General features: G+C 36.7%; 2 protein-coding genes across 29 annotated transcripts in view; one reads left to right on the top strand and one right to left on the bottom strand.

Moving 5' to 3' along the window:
- Positions 1 to 51: 51 nt before the first annotated feature.
- Positions 52 to 19,388, bottom strand: sgce (sarcoglycan, epsilon). 16 transcript variants are annotated; one of them, XM_077196092.1, is made up of 13 exons: positions 19,194 to 19,358; positions 18,761 to 18,847; positions 14,003 to 14,125; positions 13,525 to 13,682; positions 9,438 to 9,510; positions 7,616 to 7,841; positions 6,328 to 6,490; positions 4,955 to 5,169; positions 4,369 to 4,395; positions 3,400 to 3,588; positions 2,649 to 2,692; positions 827 to 864; positions 52 to 730 (listed from the first exon to the last, which is right to left on the bottom strand). In XM_077196092.1, exons 1-13 carry the CDS (start codon positions 19,228 to 19,230, stop codon positions 680 to 682), a joined length of 1,431 nt encoding a protein of 476 aa, XP_077052207.1. In that variant the 5' UTR covers positions 19,231 to 19,358; the 3' UTR covers positions 52 to 679. The 16 variants fall into 16 exon arrangements, with proteins under 16 accessions (XP_077052207.1, XP_077052208.1, XP_077052213.1 ...); XM_077196093.1 differs by having other exon boundaries at positions 7,616 to 7,814; XM_077196098.1 differs by lacking the exon at positions 18,761 to 18,847 and having other exon boundaries at positions 19,194 to 19,388.
- Positions 17,651 to 22,618, top strand: part of ppp1r9a (protein phosphatase 1, regulatory subunit 9A) — a 63,606-nt gene continuing 58,638 nt past the window's right edge. For 10 of the 13 annotated variants that reach the window (XR_013190424.1, XM_077196066.1, XM_077196063.1 and 7 more), the window contains exon 1: positions 17,651 to 17,787. The gene's annotated coding sequence lies outside the window, so the exon portion shown is untranslated. Of the gene's footprint in view, positions 17,788 to 21,763; positions 22,008 to 22,618 lie in introns of those variants that run through there. The other 3 variants (XM_077196065.1, XM_077196058.1, XM_077196061.1) reach the window with 2 other exon arrangements.

Raw genomic sequence — 22,618 nt, 5'->3', positions numbered from 1 at the left:
CTGTTTAAATATCTACACTCGCACCCCCAGAACAAACATGAGACAATCTTATATAGTGGCAAGTGTATTAGTTTATTTATCAAAACATATTTACTCGTATACTGTAAGAACAAGACGAACAATATTAACCTGTTAAGATCCCATTAAATGTGCCTCCATTAGTGGTAGACCAAAGACAACTGGTATTTGGCAAAAAGTGATTATGTTCACTCCTAAAAACAATTGAACATTTGACTCCATTCCACATTTAAAGGTACATTATGTAAGTTTTGGCGCTCTAGCGGTCAATAAAACGGCATGCGTCCTGCAGAAGAACATTGTAGCCGGAGCTACTTCCCTCTGTTTGTGTCTATGACGAATCACGCAGCGGTTGTCGTCCCACTCCATCTAAAATAGTCTGAATATAAACATTTATTATAGGCGTACCGTAGTGATAAGATAAAAACGCAGTTTGGAAGATGGATTAAGAATGTACTCGCTTATTATATACATTTTGGAAATTACATAATGTACCTTTAATGTTGGTTCTATTTTGATATATGCCCATATCAATATTAGTTCTTCTGACACTGAGTAATGTTGTAGTTTCAGATATGTGCATGAGAACACAAATCATCGAGCTTTAAGGTACAGCTACACATGCACATTTGGCAGGATTAAACAGGTACAAACGTGAAGATCACAGGTTTAGAGCTTCGGCCACCTTTCTCTCCTCAGGAATACCATTTACCTATAACGAGAGGAACATTTCAGAGACATGAAACAGACAGTTTATCTGATTCTTTTTTAAAAACACATGATCGCAGATGCAAAGAGTAATACTTGCCTCTAGCCTCCGAAAAGTCGACATACAATAATTATCTCCTTTGTTAGCATGAATGAATGAACAGTATGTTAGACAGGAAGAGATTTCACAGACGTCTGATGGCAGTTCATTAGGTGGACACTGGGGTTCGCTAGAGACTTAAGGGCCAGATTTACTAACAGTTTGCACCAACACGTTTGTAAAAAAACTACAGTCAGGATTTACTAAAGACACAGTGAAAAAGTAGCGCTGAAAAGGTGTGGACAGTTATTTTTTGCGGCTGACCTCATTGAATATGCATTTGTAGAAGTTTCCCTTTCAGAGGCAATATTTATGGGAGATGATTTAAATAAACCATGCAACATGATTTACTAAGGTTTAGGTCATTATTTAACGGCCAATAAACATGTCTTAAAGGCAGGGTAGGTGATTTGTTCCAGAATTTTTTTTGTTACCCTGGTTTAAAGTCTATTCACATCCTGATGCAATGAAACAAAGTCCTACTACCTGCCTATCAACATATGTATTTCCATACCTATGAATCTGCAGCTGTCAGGTGGTACAGGTCAGGTCAGTGGTTACAGGGCTCAATGCGTGAGAGTCACTCATTTCGGTCTTTTGTCACACACTCCCGCCACACATTGGGTCTCATTCATGAAACACGAGCAGAACGAATTTTTGTGTAAATCGTGTTTAAAGTGGTTCTGGCGTAAATTTTCGGATTCATTAAAATGTTCGTATTTTCCAAATGTTAGTTGGTACACAAGAAATCTACACCCTCTCCCAGCCACGCGTAAATAGTGCATTTAACACCCGAACGTTTTGCTCATTAATAAGGCTGCATTTTAATTCACCTTAATCGGGTACATATTTACACAGCATTTTGAAAAAATATTATATATAGTAATTACATACGTTTTTTCTTATTATGAGAGCCATTGATAGCATCTGCGATGGTGGTCCTTCTCCAGTTTTAATACGATTTTTCCGAAGTGAACTAATTCGTTTTTTGCTCTCAAGCTTAATGTCGAACCATTTTCTTCTCACTTCTGGGAATGTTCGATTAACAGATGAAACTCCATTGACTGCATCTGTAATATGCTGCCAAGCTCCCTTTTTTTAGGACCTGATATGCCATGTACGCTTGAAAATAAAATGTGGCGTTTTGAATGAACTTCTGATAATAAAACTTCAATTTCTGCATCTGAGAAATTTTTCTTTTTCATTCGCATTCATGTCATAATATGATGCCCATTTATATTTACTCGTATATTTACGAATGTTTCATGAATGAGACCCATTGTATTTCTCACGCGGAAAAACTATTTGTAATATATTTAATATGCCGCAGTACCCAAAATTTCTCTGGCCGCACCGCTGTCACTATGGACCCGGCAGGAATCAAGCGTGTCTCCCCTGGAGTTCTTAGTCGAGCCCGCCACTTATCAGCCAATCAAAAAAAAGAAAGGGGCTACACAATAGCCAATCAGAAAATAGCACTATTCTATCTAGGTAAGATTTAACTAAACAACAAATGAAAAAAAAAAAAAATCACCCTCACCCAACCGCATTGTCAGTAAATCCCCGACAGAACTTTCCACTCCCATCAGCGCTTTTATTGGATTGCGGTCACACACTAATTTGACCTGTTTAGTAAATCTGGCCCTAAAACACCTAAACTGCAATTAACATGGTTCTCTGAAAGGAGAATGACCACAGCCCACATTTGTTTTTGTTTTGTTAAAAAAAAGTTAAAATCGATATCTGTGTCATCTGGTATCAGGTGCTGTCCGTACCAATGGGATGGAAAGCTTAGGCATCAGTATTAGATTCTTCAACTTACCAGAGATCTGCTGCTGTGGTATTTGGATCTGATTTTGAAGATTTCTGTGAATAAACACAAAGCTTTGGTCAAGGTGGGCATTACTAGCACTCTGAACATCATTCTGGCATTTTTTTATTAATAAAATTGGTTCTGAATCCCAGTTGCATTTTTTTTTTTTAAGGAATCCTTGCACAAAAGAGACATTGCGATCAGTGTCCAACTCACAAACTAATGGCTCCAACTTGGAGTTTTAATTCTATAATTCTATTTAATATATTTAATTACATTCATTCTATAAAGTTAAAGCCAGTAATTGGATTGTATTTATAACACTCTTTTGCAAGAATTGTATTAAATTTCTTTATTATAAAAAATGATCTATTACGCAGTTGGCAATGGAACTGAATTTCTTTTTCAAAATATATATTTCGTAAAAGTAGAATCATTAATGCAACCATTAAGGAACCAAAATTGTTCAATGATTCCCATCCCAAATCCTTTAACATTTTCTGAATCATCTTAGCACATAATTTCTAGGTCAATCTTGCTGATGATAATACACATATGTTGTTTTGATCTGTTCTAAGCTCTTCAAGTCGTCAGTGAGTTAATACCAGGGTACTGAGTGATTCAAGCTTGTTTTTAAAGATATAAACATTGGATTACAGCAACCTACTTTCTCAACTCTTCTTAAACCAGATCTGCCATTCCCAAACAAGAGTCGTGCCTTACTTTCCCCCCAGAATTAAAGCAAAAGTGGCAGACTCACGTCTGCGTCTGCATGAGTGGCATGCTGGTGGTCTCGTAGTTGTCGGGGTGGATGGGCGGCACCACCTCTCCGCTCACAGGGTGGAAGACCGGCAGTGTCGAGAGAGGCCACGAGATCTCCCGGTTCTTAGACATGCTGCGAAGCTCCTTAGAAGACTTCTGAATGGAGCTGTGGTGAACCAGCTGAATACTGGGAATGGAGGGAGCGACTGAATTACTATTTATAACATGTACATGTACAAAAAGTATAATATAGAATATCTGACATTGCTACGCAACCGATTAACATTTATGTGAACAATGAAGTACTAAGTATAACGCTGGGTTGAAGGTTATTATCTAAAACTAAAACTATTAATGGCATTTCTGTTAATTGAAATAAAGCTGAAATAAAATCATATATAAATATTAGTTGCAAGAATTAAACTAAATGAAATCTTGCCTTGAAAATAAACTGAAATAAGATTAAGTTGAAACACTGAAATTATTAACAGTAAAGAAATAAAAAATAAAACCAAACTGAGGGGGGGGGGGGGGTTCTAAATTAAAAATATTATATATATTATAAATATTAAAGCACATAATGAAATTAATAAAAAATGTAACTAAAATTATCAAGTTCATTAAAAATGTGAATATTAAAACTATAATAAAACTAAAATAACACTGGTTGGGTTATTATTTATCAACTTCACAAAGGGCTAATGATGAATATTTATGTCTTTTATCACACTACCTCATTCCACAGTATGAATTATTTATAATTATAATAAGCTGGCATATATCCCCGTCACTGAAGCAGCTGCCCATTGATGAGACGATTGTATGAATGAGATGGAAATGAACATGTCACAATGATGGAGGATTTGAGATAACATAACGTGGGAAAGGGGGACCTATCCAAAGAAAAGAAATAAAGATCCAAAAAGGAGAAAGAAAAGGCCAAGACCACAGGAGAGGGAACACTTACTCTGGTGTTTGCATGTTTCTTTTTTCCCTAGAAACAAAACAAAATGACTGAATTAAATTCTAATATTAATAGTTAAAGACAACCACACAAAAGCCAATGGAGAGCGAGTCAGGAGGGGAATGGAGGGGTGATGATGATGACGATCTCCTTCAGGCTGAGCTTTGATGGTGGGTGACATCATCAGGAAACACACTGGGATTGGTTGATCATGTGGACGAAACATCTGTCGGAATGGCTCTAAATACAACAGATGGAACCTTTGGACTAAGTGTGCTTTGGTTAATGATTAAATGGTAAAAAAAACTGATGCTTGATGAGGATGGTAAGCTGCTTTTTGGCAGGAATGCGACCCTGCCTTTCAGAATTTGGCTGTACACACTAGAGAGCCCTTGTGATCTTCACTTAATTGATTCAAAAGACGCCATACTGGCACTACATGGTTTATAATGATCAAAAAGGTATCGTTTAAATGTTGATCATTAAACAGTGGCCTATTGAGTATTAAGTATTAAGTATAAGAGTGGGTTTGTGCTTGCTTGTGTGTGAAAGATTCACTTTCACTGAGGGTTTAGCACAGCGAACTTACAGCCCTTCCCGTCGGCAGCACATGGAGTAGCCGAGGATGATGAAGAGGACGAGGGCGACGGCTGAGGGCACCGCCAGGGTGATCAGGAAGTCAGCGAAATAGTCTCTACTCTTCAGTAACTCAGAAGGCGGGTTGTACTCGCCAATGTCTGGCAGCACACCTGAGCCCGGGTCAGGACGGTTACTGTGCACAGGAACAACCTTAGTGATGTCCACCTTCAAGAGCAAAGACAAACTGGGCTCAGTATAAAAAATGCTTCATATTGTTACAGAATTTGTATATTTGTGTAAAAATGTGTTTCTCAAAAAAAGTTGATTTTAAAGGCACACTACTGTGTGCAAGCCATCATTTACGATCGAAAATACAGTACAAATTTGTATATTGTGAAATATCATTAAAATTTAAAAGAACTGTTTTCTATTTTAGTATTTGTTTTTAAATGATTACAATATATTTAAGTCTTCAGTGTCACATGATCCTTCAGAAATCATTCTAATATGCTGATTTGTTGCTCGAGAAACATTTTTTTTTATTATTTTCAATGTTGAAAACAGTTGTGCTGTCTAATATTTTTTTTGTGGAAACTGTGTGACATTTTTTGAGGATTCTTTGATAAATAGAAAGTTAGAAAGAGAAAAAACAGCATTTATTTGAAATAGAAATCTTTTGTAACATTATAAATGTATTTACTGTCACTTTTAATCAATTTAATGCATCCTTGCAAAATAAAATATAATTTTTTTTTATCTTATTGACCACAAACTTTTGAAAGGTACCGGTAATGTAGAAAAATGATGTTTTTTGACGTCCAATATTTTTATTTTGCCGTCTAATGTTTGATGCCTCTAACATTAATCTAATATTTACTTTATCTCTAGGTTGTTAAGAATTACCAAAATGTAATAAATACAATTTGAAACATTTAATCTTTAAATGTGCAATGAGCAATGTTTCCTCAAAGAAGCTAGTTTTAAATGTATTTTATTTGAAATAATTTATAAACTAGAATTAATATAATTAGAATTTTGCTATAAATATTATAAAAATTCAATTATTCAATAATAGTTGAAGTCGTAACTGATTGATCTGCTATTACATGTAAAAATGTAAATGCTTATAATGTCTTTCTCAGTAAATCTGTTAATAGTAAAGTTACTGTTGGCACATACAGCTAAATGTTTTTTCTACCAAAAGTTGGATACAAGGTAGACTTGGAGTAATATGTGAGTTCAGATGATGGAAAAATATAATTTTTTTAACAATAAAATAAAATCCAAACAACTGTCCCTGATGTTTTATACATACAAAGTGTCTCTAAAAGCAAATGCCATGTTTATTTGCACACAATGGTGGACTGGAGATCTGGCGCTCACCAGAGAGATCTTGCACCAGTCGATGTTGAACTGAGCTCTGAACTTCTTATCGCAGCTGATGACGGGCTCCATCTCCTGACTGCACCGCAGCTGGTTCTGTGGGGTCTCCACCTCTCGAAGGCACGATGAGAACGCCACGTCTGCTCCCACCATCACATACACACTGTGAACATCACAGAGGCTTAATGAAGAGCAAGCTTGTTCACAAATATTCATTTGAAATTTGACAGTGAATTAACACTCAACATAACCATGATGCACAGAAATAAAGCATAAAGACAACAACAATAGGACTATATGGATAATATACATATTCTGTCTGCCAAGATGAATGTGTTTTCTGCTCTGAGACTTTCTAAAATGCCTTCATTTGGAACATTTTATCTTCTGTTAGGAGTACATGAATATTTGATGAACAACTTATGTTATGCTAACGCATGAGGGAATTCCTCTAAAGAAACATGAATAGAGATGAGCAGCCTCTACCCTTACGTAAATTCACCACAACCCAATACAGTGTTTTTCTGCCTTCTGTTCTCTTTTTCATGGGTTTTCCTCAAGAACGTTACATCTCATATTTGTTGGTATATATCACAATATGCTCAAGTTCTGTGCCAATAAGCTGTTTAAAGGGGACTTTCTTCATGTGAAATGTTGCTGTCTGAAGTCTTATTTTCCTCATTTTTTGTAATGCCTTTGAATAATATGGGGGACATGAATCGCAATTTATCGCAGAATCGAATCGCAATACTTGCTGTATCGCAATATGTTAAGAATCGCAATAATATTGAAATCGTCACATTTTTGTCAATTCCCACCCCTAATCAGTACATACTTTTTTTTTAACTCTCTGAAACGCCTCCATTGTAGTTTTGCGTTTTCTTCCGAGAACGAACACAGCACAATATTCCTCATTTAAATAATTCCCGCACAAGGCATATGCAAAATAAAGGGGGTGAGGCCTGGATGAGTTAGCAATGTATTGAAACTCCCAGTTAGGGAAGGGGGCGTGACATTTCCCCAAACACACTTAAAGTGGTTGACCAATCACAACACACTGGTCCAGCCGACCAACCAGAGCACATCGTGCCTTTCAGAACGAGGGGTTTTATTGAGACAGGAACTAAACAGAGAGTGGTCAAATATGTGAAAAATAAGAGTTTTTTGAACATTCAAGCATGAAAACCTATGCTAGTACCCCCAAAACAAAATCAAGTTTTTGTAAAAGGGCATAATATGTCCCCTTTAGTTAATTTTTTTTCAGTGTACAGTAATATTTAAGGCTTACCCCTCTTTCAGGTCATTGATGGGTAAAGGCACTCGTCCTCCCCGGTCCAGCGCTGAAGTGATGTTGATGGCATTTAGTCTCTCCGGCTGCCACACGTTCTTGACAGCACCGAGAAAATCACCCAGCACCTCGCTGGCCAACATCTCCTCAACGTTCATGTTCTTGATGAAGAACTCGGCCTGATAGGGCAAGGGAAACTCTGCCAGAGAGATATGAGCATATCTTCCTGTATGCAATTACAAGTAATCCAAACTAGGTTACATAACAGTTGGATAATAAGTTGGCTGTCATTTTGAAGTGTCTCTTTCTGGACGAGATGGCAGATGGTGGACTGCGTCACAGTGAGGTCACATCTGCACTGAAACAGTTGCTCAGCTTAAGGCTAAACACAGATAGTAAACTGAACTGCAATTTCAGAGCATTCAATGTCAATATTTCTGCAAATATAATGTGGTGAGTATATATCAGCTGCTAAAACATACAAACAAATGACGCTATTAGCTGTAGACCTGTCGCGATTATTGTTTAATCACCTGAACGTGGTTAATCGCTTTTAGATAAAGGCAATAATTACGCAGTTTAAATTTCAATCACATTTAGTCAAAGAATATTTAAAAAAATTGTGAAGTACACAAAGATAGTCAAAGGTTTTCCTTCATGCGAAATGAAGGTTTGTGGGTTTAATCAGACTGCATTACAACTTATTATAATTAATTATATATATATTTATTTTCACAGCATCAAAGTAAACCATATTTTATTATAATTGTATTATTTTATGCAATTCCGAGTAAAAAGTAGCATATTAGGCTAACATATTAATTAACACGAACAAAACAGAATTAAATGGTTAATCACAAATATTTGTATGATAATTAATTTTTATAATAATGATTGGCTGTTTAAAATATCATCTGTTTTTAAAAAAACTTTTACAACTAATAACAGTAATATAAAAATAACTTTAAATCAATGGGTCTCATGCGTATGCACAAATGTGTGCGTGAATTCTGCGTACCAACGTCTTCACAGAGAAACGATGATTCACCAAAAACTTTCATACTAAAATGTATTTTAGGAACAACTAAAACCAGTCGTACACAAAAAGCAGTTACACTGTGTGGCCTGTTGAACTGTTGATAAGTTATATTTAATCTCATCATGACTATATTATATAAATGAAAAAATCATACAATTTAATTCCATCTTATATATTTAATCATGTACAGTGAAAGAGTTAGAAAAGGTGTGTAATAGTTTCATCTCCGAGGCTGCTCTGAATAAAGCAGCAGATATTAGCGTATGTAATGCTGGCTGGTCGGAGGTCTGTAATCTGGGTGAAAGGTGTTTATTGTGTTTGAACTGGTTTTGAGAATGGCACACTTGGCATTGCTCGAGGATCTGGCGAGAGCGTGTCTGCAGAGAGAGACGAAAGGCTGTAAAGGAAAGGTTGTGCAGAAAGCCCAACCAAAGGAGATGTTTTGGGCGTGTTTTATGCAAATGATTAACCTCAAGCACATTTAGAATACTCTAAATTAACTAACATTAGAAAGGGGTTAAGAACAAATTCAAGTGGGAACGCACGTGTTGTGAATTAGGCGGAGATTTTTCATGAGAAGTTCTCCTGTGCCTACAAATACTAAATAATCCACGCAATTATTAGTGAATAAGACCCTAAGTGTGGCTGCTTTATTCTTACACAAACGCATGTTTTCCATACTTTAGGATTAAGGGTTTCAGTCAAACAATAGAGTCTTTCTTTGAACATATGGCTGTATGGTATAATGAGATTTGCTAAATCAAAACTGTTCTTGGATCCCACCTTCTGTAGACATGATGTTTATGACCAAGTTGTGCCTGGCAGTTTCAAAAGTGCGTTTATTATACGCTGTAATCTGCAACACACAAGAGGGAAAGTTTAAGCCCGGCTCAGGACAGCTTTACATTCATGCCATGCAGAGAATCTCAGAACCAGATGCAAACACACAGTTTCTCAAGGGTATAGAAGAATAACAAAGCCAAATCCATACATGAATCTAAAGCCTCAACAATGCACAAAGAGGAGATAAGAATTCTTATGCATTCAAATTCAACTTTGCCCTGTTTATTTCTATTTTCCTAGAAAGAAAACAAGATTGAATTAAAGCTGCAAGCAGCATTTAGCGGTGTTCAAGCAGTTAAGGCCTTTCAGGCCGTTAAGCACAAAAGCATCAAAAGACATTAAGTTTTATGTAGCAAGCATGATTTACCATGATATACTACATTTCAGTGTGATTTTTCATGATTTACCATGTTCCAGTATGATTTACCATGAATCTTACATGATTTTCCATAGTTTACCTTGATATACCATGTTATATGATGATTTACCATGATATAGCACATTCTAGAATAATTTACCAGGATTCTAGCATGATTTACCTTTTTTACTATGATTTACCATGTTTCTGGCGTTATTTACCATGATTTACCATGTTGATAGCAATTATATGAAGCATAAGAACAATTGAAGTGATAAACTCTGACAAAATATGAATGTGTTATAATAGTAATTGTTATTTAAGTGATTTTATAGTGTCTATATACAAAAAAAGACAATTAATAAGAAGAGTGGCCAGCAGAGGGCAGTAGAAGACCACTTATTGGCTCACTTTCATTTTCAACTACTTTGTTTCTCCAGTATTCTCCAGTGAAGCAAACCATTTTTTTCATGTTAACTCCATAATGCATGCTTACACACACACACACACACACACACACACACACACACACACACACACACACGTGTGGGATATGTTATTTTTGAAATCTCTTTTAATGGTCTATAAGCATTTCACATATTTCTTTGTGATGTAATAATATACAACTAATTTAAAAAAATAGCTTTAAGCATTTGTTTGTAAGTAAATGCTGAAAGCTGATAAAAAGATTAAACATGTCTAATACAGCTGCTCCCTCTAGTGGACAACAGTGGTATTACAGCCTATATAGAGTTGAAATGAATTAATGGAAATTTGGTTTTTCACTTATATCTCGGGAACGAGAAAGTGAAAAAATCTGAAACTCAGAACTTAGATAGTGTCCGAGGAGTACTGTTGAACGAGACCATCCCGGTGTTGGTGGCCGATCGGAGCCGGGAGTTTTGCCCGTTCAAAGGCATATCTTTTGGGGCTTATATCTCGGAAATGCCCAGGCCAAATCGCACCAAACTCGAATCGAAGCTAGGTGAGGACGAGCCCTTTTCAACGAGCTATACCACAAGAATTTAGGTGGTCTAGGTCGGGAGTTACAGCCGTTCAAATTCGGGGGTCTCTCGAATTAGCGATCCGCGGGGGGGCGCTCCCGAGGCCCGCGACGATAGATTTCGATCAAGGCCCAATAGAGGACTTTACCATCCAAATTTGAGCGCGCAGGGAGTTTCCGTTTTCGAGTTATGAGTGAATTTGTACTGGGAGGGCGTGGCCTAACGTTATACTTTCGTTTTCAGCCTTCCTGTGACACAATTGTGAATAATACATGAATTTTAACAAAATGTGATTGTAAATGTTAAAATAATGATTTTATAAAGTCTAAATATGAATTATATATAACAATATTAGAGAGTAGTATGATGAAATGACAGCAGGGGGCAGTAAAATACCATTAATTGGCTGTTATAGTCATCAAAGCTGTTATAGCTGTTATAAGCATCCAACTTACACCCTATTTACATCCTATTATATAGCCATCCAAATGAAGAAGTTATACCTTTTCTGACAATTATTCATCTAGAGAGTCCAGAGAATTGTACTGCACTGGTTTTAAACAGGCAATTTACCATAGGAAATACATGGTTTTAAAGCTTTTTAACAGTTATAGCGCCACCTATGATCCGATCTCCATGAAACTTTGCATGCTTCTTCACCATGTTATGACACATATGGTCATCAATTTTTGTGAAGTTCTGATTTTTTATTTATGATTTATAGGCTTTTGAGTGTATTTTGACACGCCCCTTTTATAAATGACCCTGTTATAGTGAAACAAAGGGCAAAGTTCAACTTTTTTTTGATAATTATTGATCTAGAGAGTCCACAGATTTGTCCTAGACTGGTCTGGTTCCGATCGGGTGAAAAACCTAGGACTAGTTCGCAAAAGTAGGTTTTTAACATATTCGTGAATATTTAATGAACGATTTGATTGACAGCAATGGTTCAAGAGGCAAAGTTGTTCAGCATGAGGAGATCTATCAAATGATATGCATATTGTGGGGATGTGCGCAATACCACGTGATTACAGAGCCGTAAAACTCGTTAGCGCCAACTAGTGGCCGATTTCTTTCAAAACTCTTACAGACCTCTTGAGCCATGAGTTGAACATGCCCAACGAGTTTCATGCTGATCGACCTCCGTTAACCTTGTCTAATAGGTGCGCAAATTCATTGGCCGATGGCGGCCATGTTTTTTGAGATACGCCAATGTCCTTATATACATACATGGGGCTTTGGACCAAGACACTGCATACCAATTTTCAAGTCAATCGGACTAACGGTCAGGTGGACAGAGCTCTTTTTATGTTTTTTTCACATTATAGCGCCACCTAGTGTTTGATCGTCGCGATTTTTTTACTGTGACCTCAGAATCAACTCATTCACATGTGTACCGAGTTTGGTGAAGCTATCTCATTTACTTCTTGAGTTATAGCCATTTTAGTAAAATAGGCTCCGCCCACAACGTTCATTTTGCGCCCCCTAGCGACCGTGAATCAAAATTTCAACTTTTTTTTTGATAATTATTGATATTCAGACTCCAGAGAACATTTTGGCACTGGTTTGGTTCCGATCGGGCGAAAAACCAGGGACTAGTTTGCAAAAGTAGTTTTTCGACAAAATTCAAAATGGCGGAAAATCTATCATGGCGGAAATGAAATCGGAGATATACATTTTGTTTGTCAGGAGTCCAGCTTTCCAATGATATAAGACACTTGAGTGTACGACATACGGTCTAGGAGTTATGAGCAGTTTCACGCAATTGATCGCTGTAGCGCCACCTATTGGCCAATCGGGGTCATATCCTCTGAACCTCTCCTCGATTTTTGTACTACCATCTGACAAAGTTTCAGCTCTCTAGCCCTTACAGTTTGGGCTGCACGATGCGTTTTACGGCAGAATAATAATAATAATAATAATAATAATAATAAAAATCAGTACAATTACAATAGGTTTTCAGCACTTCGTGCTTGAACACCTAATTACTATACACTTATATAAAACAAAACAGGGCTGTAACCACCGTAGACATTGAAGTCACCCCAATAATTAGAAATGGTCAAATTCCCCCCCCAGTATTTGATATTCTCTACACACTTCTCTGTTAGTTGTTTTAGGATGAATAAAAGTTCAATTTTTAGGCTGGTCTGCCTCAGAGGTCTACAGCGCTCGTCACTGTCAAAATATTTGAGATGGCCAATCAAATCAAAGAAGGCAGGCCTTACTATTCACAGAAGACGAGTGTGAATTTTGACGCAAAGCTTTAGTTTTAACGGAGGAAAAAAACATGGTAAGATATAAGTAGCTAAATATTTATTATTTGACAGCTGTTTTATGATCGAAATGTTGTCTGACAGTAATATCAAGTGATGCAAACTACTCAACTTTTTTAATCAAATCGGCATTTTAATTTGAAAATTCATTTACATGATTTCATGTGATGCATAACTGAATGTGACGAGACTGAAATGTTTTGCGCTTCCGACATGTTAAACACAATTAAGTGTAAATGTGTACATTTTTTAAGACATTTTGATCGATTTAATGCATCCTTGTTTAATAAAATTATACATTTCTTTCCCAGACAAACCTTACTGTCTTTTGAACAGCAGTGTATATGAGGTCAGATGTAATTCTAATAAGTCTACACATGATAACACACCTCGATGATGGTCGGCTTGCCCACATGATCAGCTGTTGGAGAGCCATAGAGGACTCCATCACTGTGCGAGGTTCTTTGAATGTACCGCAGCCATCCAGGCCTGTCTGGATAGCCTTTAAGGTTAGTGTTAAATGTGATGGGGTCGTTACTCGAATCACCTGAAAATGAAAAAGTTATTTTCAGAAGTCTTTACTTAAGCAACTAGGTATGAAAGGTTGCGATAATTGCCAATTGTGCTTTTACAAAAAGGTTGCTGCAAAACAAAAATATTATTGAGACAAATGCTTGAAAAATATTTGTTCTGTGTGACGTTTCGTTCGAAGATATAGTCCCTCAGACCCTGACATGTTAACTAAGATTAATATGTTTGATGTGCAGTGATATAAAAAGTGCAAGATGAACAGGAGTTTCATAAAAATAAATATAGTGAAACATTTATTCTGTACAGGCATGTTATTGAGTAGTGGAGTAAGTATACCTGCTTTCGGATACGGTGGGAACTCCCCTTTAAAGTGTTCTCTCTCTAGCACATGAACGAAAAGCACTCCGGCAGAAGGATAAACGTTGCGGTCCGCGTGTGACTTAGAGAGGATGGTGACCACTGGTGCAGATAGAAAGGATAAAACAGTTATTAAAAGCAGTGTGATGTGGCAGACAAAATTCCCTCACTGCACACACTAAAGAATCTCTGCACATACAATAAAGAAATAGCTATTATTATATTTTATAAGTGTGTGTGTGTGTGTGTGTGTGTGTGTGTGTGTGTGTGTGTGTGTGTGTGTGTGTGTGTGTGTGTGTGTGTGTGTGTGTGTGTGTGTGTGTGTGTGTGTGTGTGTGTACGCTACCTTCAAAAGTTTTGAATAATAATTTTGGGTAACAGTTTTTAAAAAGATTTTAACACTCATTAAGGACAGATTAAATTGATCATAAATGTATAATGTTACAAAAGATTTCTATTTAAAATAAATGCTGTTCTTTGAACTTTTTTATTCATCAAAGGATCCTGGAGAAAATATATCGTGGTTTCCACAAAAATATTAATCAGCACAACTTTTTCAACATTAATAATATTAAGAAATGTTTCTTGAGCAGCAATTCAGCATAATAGAATGATTTCTGAAGGATCATGTGAGTAATTCAGCTTTGCATCACAGGAATAAATTACTTTTTATAATATTTTCAAATACAAAACAGCTATTTTAAATTGCAATATTTATATTTCACATTTCTGTGTTTATCAAATAAATGCAGCCATGGTGAGCATAAGAGACCTTTTCAAAAACAATAAAAATCTTATCAACTCCAAACTTTTGAATGGTTTATAAAAACCTTAATTATGAAAATAATATTGTCATATTAACTTAACAAAAAAAATTTTTTTGATTTTGTTGTTTCATAATAAATTATTTGATGTTTTAAGACAAACACAGACATAACACATGCTACAATTTATTAGATTATGTTACATGTTTTTTAGAGCTTAATAATGTAAACCATCTATTTTAACTTGCATTTATTTTTAATACATTTATGTAACAGGGGTGTGTTTCTTTCTTCTAAAAACCATGTGGGAGTGTGTGAGAATGTGTTATGTGAGCGAGTGGGTGAGCGTGTCTTGGGCATTAGGCCATCGAGTCTCATTGGCTGGTGGACAGTAGTACAGTGAATCACAATCTCAAACACTCAAACCCTGCACGCTCAATACAACTCTCACACGCCCCTCGCTTTGCACAACAAACACAACACACTATTATTCAAGAGGAAAGAGATTGTTTTCCCCCCCATCAGTTTATAATAGATACTGGAGAGATGGTTGTCAGTGTCTCTTTCTTTTCTCACTTTGAGTCAGTTGGAAGGAAGCTGGTTTTGAATCTCTGCTGCACTGGGAGAAAGCAAATACAGAAACCCTAGATTTCTTCACGCTTTCAAATACAAAACAGCTCCTAGTACATCGCTCAAGGCCGAGCGTGCGCTTACACCGAGGCTGAGACTCGCTCAAACACATTAAGCTGATCAGAACAGCACAGACCAAGACTGATCACAAGACATCTGGAAGCATAAATGGGTTACACAAACAGAGCTGACATAAATGTGAACACATAAAGATAAAATAATCTTTTGATACATCAACAAACAAACTAAACTGCTGGTCCTGTGGATTAGAACCAGACTACATCAATAATTCTTAACACCAATATGTTTAATGCCTATAAGAGTATATAATGCACATCAAATATATGTAATATTACATAAAGGATATAGTTAATATTTTGTATTAACATTTTATTTAAATTAATAAAATAAATGTAATTGTTTTTCTATGCAAATTACACCCTATTTCCAAAATGCATGACTCTTTGCTTAATGCAATGTTACGCTATTACTGCTGCAGAAAGCAGGCTGTAAACTGAGTGTTTTTCTACATTTTGTAGCGATTACTGATGCAATGCAAAGAGTGCATGCAAATAACACTCTCGGCAAGCACAATTCATTCTTAGCGAGTTCCGAAATGATGTCCATCAATAAGGCCTGTTTACACTAACACAAATATTCGGTATAAAAATTTTGCCTTGAACATTTAATTTGAATGAACGGCTGTTAATGCATCATTTCAGACACAAATATTCACATGAAAAAACAGATTTTTTTAAGGACAGGTGTTCAATTCTCTTTGCCTGCACATTGCGAGGAAAACTGGGCAAATTCAGACTTCTGGTCACACGCCCAGAGTTGTGACATTAAAACTGCGATCACAAACTGTTTTGTTAAGCAACAGTGAATAGAAGAGGAAGAGTCCAGAACCGGCTCCCTTGTCTCTGTAATCTTGTATTTGGTATTTATATATAAATATATATATATACTGTATATATATATATATGTATATATAAAACAGTGTTTCTCTTCGGGTGACCTAAGCTGACTTTTCCCGATCCCCTCCCCTTCTTTCTCTACCCCCTTCGCTAGTTCGCTTCCTGTCTACATGCTGTCCTATCATAATAAAAAAAGGCAATAACGCCCAAAATTATTCTTTCTTCACTTAAAATAGTGTTTAAGCAAATTGACAGATCTCGACTGATGCCGAGAATCACCAGATTACAGCATGTCCCTTCTCAGACATTCCACGATCTTACAAGCATGTTCAATCGTAGAAAACAAGTGCCAATCAACGCCAACAGACACACTGATCCGACAAAACCCAAAAAATTGTCTGTTGCCATTGGTTGGCGTCTGTCGGTGCGTTGTGAATCGGCCTTTTGACTTCCTTTCTTCTCCATGGAAAGTTGTGCAGAGCTTTGTGTCATGGCGTAACCTGGTATTTCTGCTTTTCCTGGCAGTAAGCCGTTTTTAAGCATGCAATTACATGTGAAAATCTAACCGATATTTTGCTTCGAACATTCGTTTTGGTGTGAACAGGCCTTAAGACTACGCAACGACCTATGTTAATGTGTAGATATCACAGAAATCCACACTTAATGCAAACATCCATGCACTGCTATGGGCTTTCTGAACAGCTGGGTCTTTACAAATGCTTTTATCCATGGTGGGAGTATTGATCTGTTTCAGTGGTGTTGATGGCTGTGGTTTTGTACGTATGCACAGATGCATGCTTTGAATAATTGGAGTGCCAGATGGTTTATTCTGTCCTGTGGGCGACCTTAGCCCAGAGCCTGATATAAACCCGACAGAGACAAAACCACATCCCAAACCCTCTGAAATGATTACAATACTATGTGAACTCAAGGAAAACTGAAGGTGATGCACAACACTATATTCTAATAGATTAACCATTAATGGTTAATGGCAAACTTTGCGACACTAAGTAATGGCAGAGAACACGCATATGCGCAAACTCACACAAATCACTGACGGGCACTTTAGTAGAAATGTCTAATCCTGGTTTATGATTTTATGGGCCGACCTTGTGAAGGTATTCATCATGTGCCAACTGAGAAAAGACATTTTCTCTTTCGCTCCCTCCCTTTTCGTGACACAGCCGGGGATGTCCTACTGAACTGTCGAATCATCTCTGTGCTGACTTCTCTTTTCCGGTCAAGAGGAATTCATGCACTTCACGATTCATAGGAAAGAAAAGAAACAGTGCAGACTACTTGCAGGATTGTGAAGACGTCAAACTGTTCAAAGTACTGCGCCTGGAAGTGAGTTATGCACAAAACTGGGTCAGCCTGTCAAGACTAAGCTGTAGCCGAGAACACACTCATGGTGAAGTGAAAGAATGCTTTTCTCAAGCCGTCCACTTATCAGGTAATGCTGATTCTCATTTTGAAACATTTGAAGAAGTGAACACATTCATTTATAATGCTAAATGTATTATGCAGATCAAACAATTTATGTTAAACTGTAAAGCATTGTAAAAAAAAAAAAGTTATATATTAGAGGCTGCATCACTGAGCTACTGCATGTTATAGCCTAATATACAAGTAGTTTTGTTAAAGAAGTAGTTTTTGCCATTCCTATTTCAGAAGAGTCAAGAGGAAGGTGAATTATACAGGTTGGCGATTCCGCAGGGTGGCAGGTGTTAAGCCCAAAAAGCTTTGCACAGTTAAGTGCTGTGCGTGTGTTATGATCACTTCAAACACATCGGCTTTGTCTCAAAAAACTAGTGAGCTGCCTACCTAGTCAGCATTTTGAACATCACAGGAACATGTACCATTTTGACTGTCCGGCTTAAGCGTTCCTATAAAGCCCAAAGCTTCTGTATTGGTATTTCGTAAACAAATCAGAGTTTTAAATGAATCTTTAAAGTGAACAAACCCAACCGTTGGGTTCAAAAATGTAATTAAAAAATGTAAACAAACAGTTGGGTTTGTCCACATTTGACCCAAACATGGGTTGAAACAACCCAGCATTTTTAGAGCGAGTCTTTCTAGTTCACTTGACTCGTTTTTTATTCAGCTACAGCACATCTCTCCATTATAAAATATATGACTGCTTTGGATTATTACAGTTGTTATTTTTCTTGATAAAACAGAGCAGTTGACAAAATTGATAAAACAATGATATATTTGCTTTGTTATTTTCTAGGGTCTCCTAGTCGATCTGTTGCTGTAAATAACAAAAATAAAACATTAATCAGATAATCACCTGCAGAGAAGCCAAATGAATCAGTGAACCAATTCAAAAGATTCGAGTCACTGCAATGAATCACATTCCCCAGCACTACTAGACAGGCAGCATACTAGTTTTTGAGACACATCCAGTCTTTCCAATCACTCACCGCCAGTCTGAAACACAGATCTCTGTTTGGAGTCGATTAAAGCCAGGGTCTGGCCATCTATGCCACTGGCAGAACGAACGATATCGGCTTTTACAACGGACAAAAAGGAATAATAGATGTGAAAAATGTCATAAAACAATTTACTATGAAAAACGTTGTCGTAATCTTACAAGAAGCAAATGAAGTTTGCAATTAGGACGAGTAGCTATAATACCAAACGGAATGTATTAAATAATATATTACAGGTGGAATTCGCGAAATTAACGTCAACTACACGCTGATATACCATCTCTGAATTATCGGTTAACGGTGATTCGGTTTATTCATATGATGAAGCAGGAGAGCTATTCCGTTAGCCAGCAAGCTAGCTCTCATCCAACGGAAAAGAAAGAGTATTTCTCCCAGTGTCGTCGTCTCAAGTCTATATACGTACCCACTACGAGCCCCACGAAAATGCCGACCGAGGCCATCGTTCAGTTGCCGCAGTGGCTCTTAACAGCACACATTTGAGGAATCGCTGGTGGTCCTCGGGATCTGACTGTGACAGCCATAAGCATCATCATCATCCTCCTCCGCTGCTCGGATTCCTCCCACTCAGTGAAGCTGATGGGCGCTGGTTGGCTGAAACATCTGGCGCAGATGCTGGAAAAATGTATATAATCACAAACTATATTTAGGACGGGATGGAAAACATATTGCACAAACCATACAGGCATTTTTTTGTATGCAAATAGAATTGCGTAAGCATAGGCCTATATATATTTTTTAGTATAGATATAATGTTAAATAGGCTAGATGTTTAATTTATCCTAAATAATATCTACCCAACTATAGGTCCTACATTCATTAAAATTGTGTGCATTCAGTAAAATTGACGAAGAAACTTTGCTTAAATTATTTGTTATTTTTATGTGTCCTTACACATGTTACATAGTAATAACTAGTCATAATTACATGCAACTAACCCTAAACCAAACCCTAAACCTAAACTAACCCTATAGTAAGTAGCCTACATGTAGTTAATTACTATTACTCAGTAGCCTACTTAAAATGTATAATTACACTGCAACGGGGACACATTAAAGTAAAGGGTAACCAATTATTTTGTCAATTCAATCAAATACATTTTCTTTGGGACAATTTAAGTTTTTATCTATCTCAGTTTTTTAAAAATCATTTAACCTATTGTTCATTTCTTTGTTTCGCATTGAATTTTTTTTATTTCACAATAACACATTTCTCAACGCTTTGCTAAGATTTGAAGTCTTGGTAACACTTTATTTTAAGGTGACGTAGTTACACGTTACTTACTATAGTAAATTATGCATAATTAAGTAAATAACCCTAAGTAAGCAGCACATGTAGTTAATTAATATTACTCAGTACTTATTTGAGTAAGTATAATGTAACTACGTCACCTTAAAATAAAGTGAAAATTAGGCTAAGTCTTTCTTGCTAAGATTTCCCTTATTGTAAAATCTTTAAAATTTACAAATAATAAGATTAACAAATTAAAGTACTTGATCTTATCTTTCTTACTGATTGAGGTGTCCTTTGTTTACCTGTTTGTATTTTCCCCTTTCTTTCCTTTTTTTTTAATTTTACTTTTTGCAATTAAAAATATAATAAAATAAAAACAATAATCATTATACAATTTTAAATTGGCTGAAAAAAGTTAAATGAGCTTATCATTGCAGATTGTGACTTTAACTAAATTGTTTTGTTTTTTTAATTGGTGACTTAAGTACACATGATCACTGAAGTGTGATTTATTTATTTGGTTTCAGCACCTCCTAAATATAATAAGTACTGTAAAGGAAGCAATGACAGAAACACAACCTCTCTCTGAGGATAATGCACAGGAGGCTCCTCCCTCCCTCCCCCATCCATCATGCCCCATAAGCTCTAAAGATGACAAAGAGATAAGGTCTATTAAAATGTATTCAACCCCATGTGGAGAGGCAGAGCACACAGATGGCCATGATGACCACTTGCACTGTGCACAATGCCATACAACTGGACGGTCTATAGTGAGCACCATGAGTGATACAACAAACCGTCTGTTGTTGTTTTTTGTGTTGTTGTTTTTTTACCTCATGAACAAAATTGCATCCAGGCTGCATCATGTGCCATCAAGATTTTATCTTGCTAAGCAACATCTCCAGACAACCTCTGACAGGAATCCAAGCATGATCAAGTGTTATGCAATACATAGTATTAAAAGAAAACATGAGGGTGTAACCGAATATTTCTGTTGTCACATTCACATTATACAACACATTCTGCAAAAATTTAGCAGAACGCATTAAAATCCTTTTTTCTTTTTTTTGACTAAAGGCAAAAAAAATTTGGGGTTCATGCAACATATGTTTAATGAAACCAACAGAAAGTTAACAAATCCATTTTCACATTACCCTAAATCCTGTAAATATAAATTAGAAGGTTACATATATTGTGTTTCTCCTTTTAATAATTGATTATTTCTAAATTTGTATAATTCACATATTTCTCCCAGAAATCACCTACTAATGCCTTTATGCTGCAAACGCGGCACAGACTCTGCATATTAAGTGGCTTTTTTAACACAAAAAGTGCATTTACACTACACAGAGGCAGCAAAAATGCATTTACATGGAAATTACAATTGCAATTGTATTGATTGATTATTCTTGTCACCACGTGGCCTTGTATCTCTCCAGCACGACCACTGTAGTTAATATTATTCAGCGATATTACTTTATTTCCTTTGCCAGACTGCAGTTTGCTTGTTCCCCCTCTATACAGATTACTGGACCGAACCATTTGTGAAAATTAAGGTTACACACCTGTCAATTGTCGAAGCTCTCGTGAGAACATAGTCAAGACACCCAATTAGTTGCGGTGAATACATACAGAAATACGGAAATTGCTTTGTCTAAACTGATAGTTTGACTCTGAATAGTCTTGTGTATCAACAACACCTCTACTGAAGGAATAGCGGCAGCACCCCTCGCCTGCAATGGTGTTGTCTAGCTGCGCGCGCGCACGCGTGTGTGCGCGTGTGTATGTGTGAGTGTGTGTGTGTGAGAGTAAAGCCCGGCTTGTATGTCACATTGTGTCAATTGTCTGGTAAGGTCCTGTATGGCAGCTGGATGCCAGTAGCGTTGCTGAATTAAAAGGCTTTCCAATGCAATCCCCCTTTAGTTAATGATTTAAAGCGAGGACACATTTATTCCTGTGATAACTAACATTACATTTGAAGGCGTAGGTAAGTGCCTCTTTTGTTTTGGAGCAACAACAAGGGAGTTAAGCAATACTTGTGCCACTTCTGCTTTGTGTTTATGTACGGTGTTTTGCAGATACACTCGTTGGAGTGAACTAGGTCTGTATTTTTTGAGTGTTTATGGAGACTGGGTTTGTAGGATGGAGCTGTCAGTGATGCAGGCGATGTGATGTGATGCGCGCACGGGTTGCTCATCATTGAATAGCGCAATGGTCGCACTTTTCACAAATGCATATTTACATTATTTACATTTGCAGTTTCACATTTATTCGCTTTATGCATGTCACGAGAGTAGCTAAATATGGGCTGTTATCTAACCAAAAGAAACTGTTTTAAATTATGCAGGTTGCTCGTACAGCTATGTTTTGTCCTTGTGTTGTGCTTAAATGTGCATCTGCCTTTTCGTGCTTTTATTGTCGATATTAAATATTAATTCGTGAGATGTGGGATTGATTTTAAACACATTCCGTCAGGCTAAAATGCAGCGGCTGTCTGCGGTGTTCTCGATGGGTGCTGAAAGGCAAATCTAATCTGTGAGTCATATCGAGATCTGCGTCGAAAACACATCGGTGCATCAACAACATCGCTGATATTGA

This window comes from Siphateles boraxobius, unplaced genomic scaffold, assembly GCF_051911475.1.
Source record: "Siphateles boraxobius isolate OS27281-9 unplaced genomic scaffold, OSU_SipBor_1 35, whole genome shotgun sequence".
Classification (NCBI taxonomy): Eukaryota; Metazoa; Chordata; class Actinopteri; order Cypriniformes; family Leuciscidae; genus Siphateles; species Siphateles boraxobius.
Note: the sequence above shows the minus strand (reverse complement) of the source record. Positions and strands in the feature narration are given on the sequence as shown.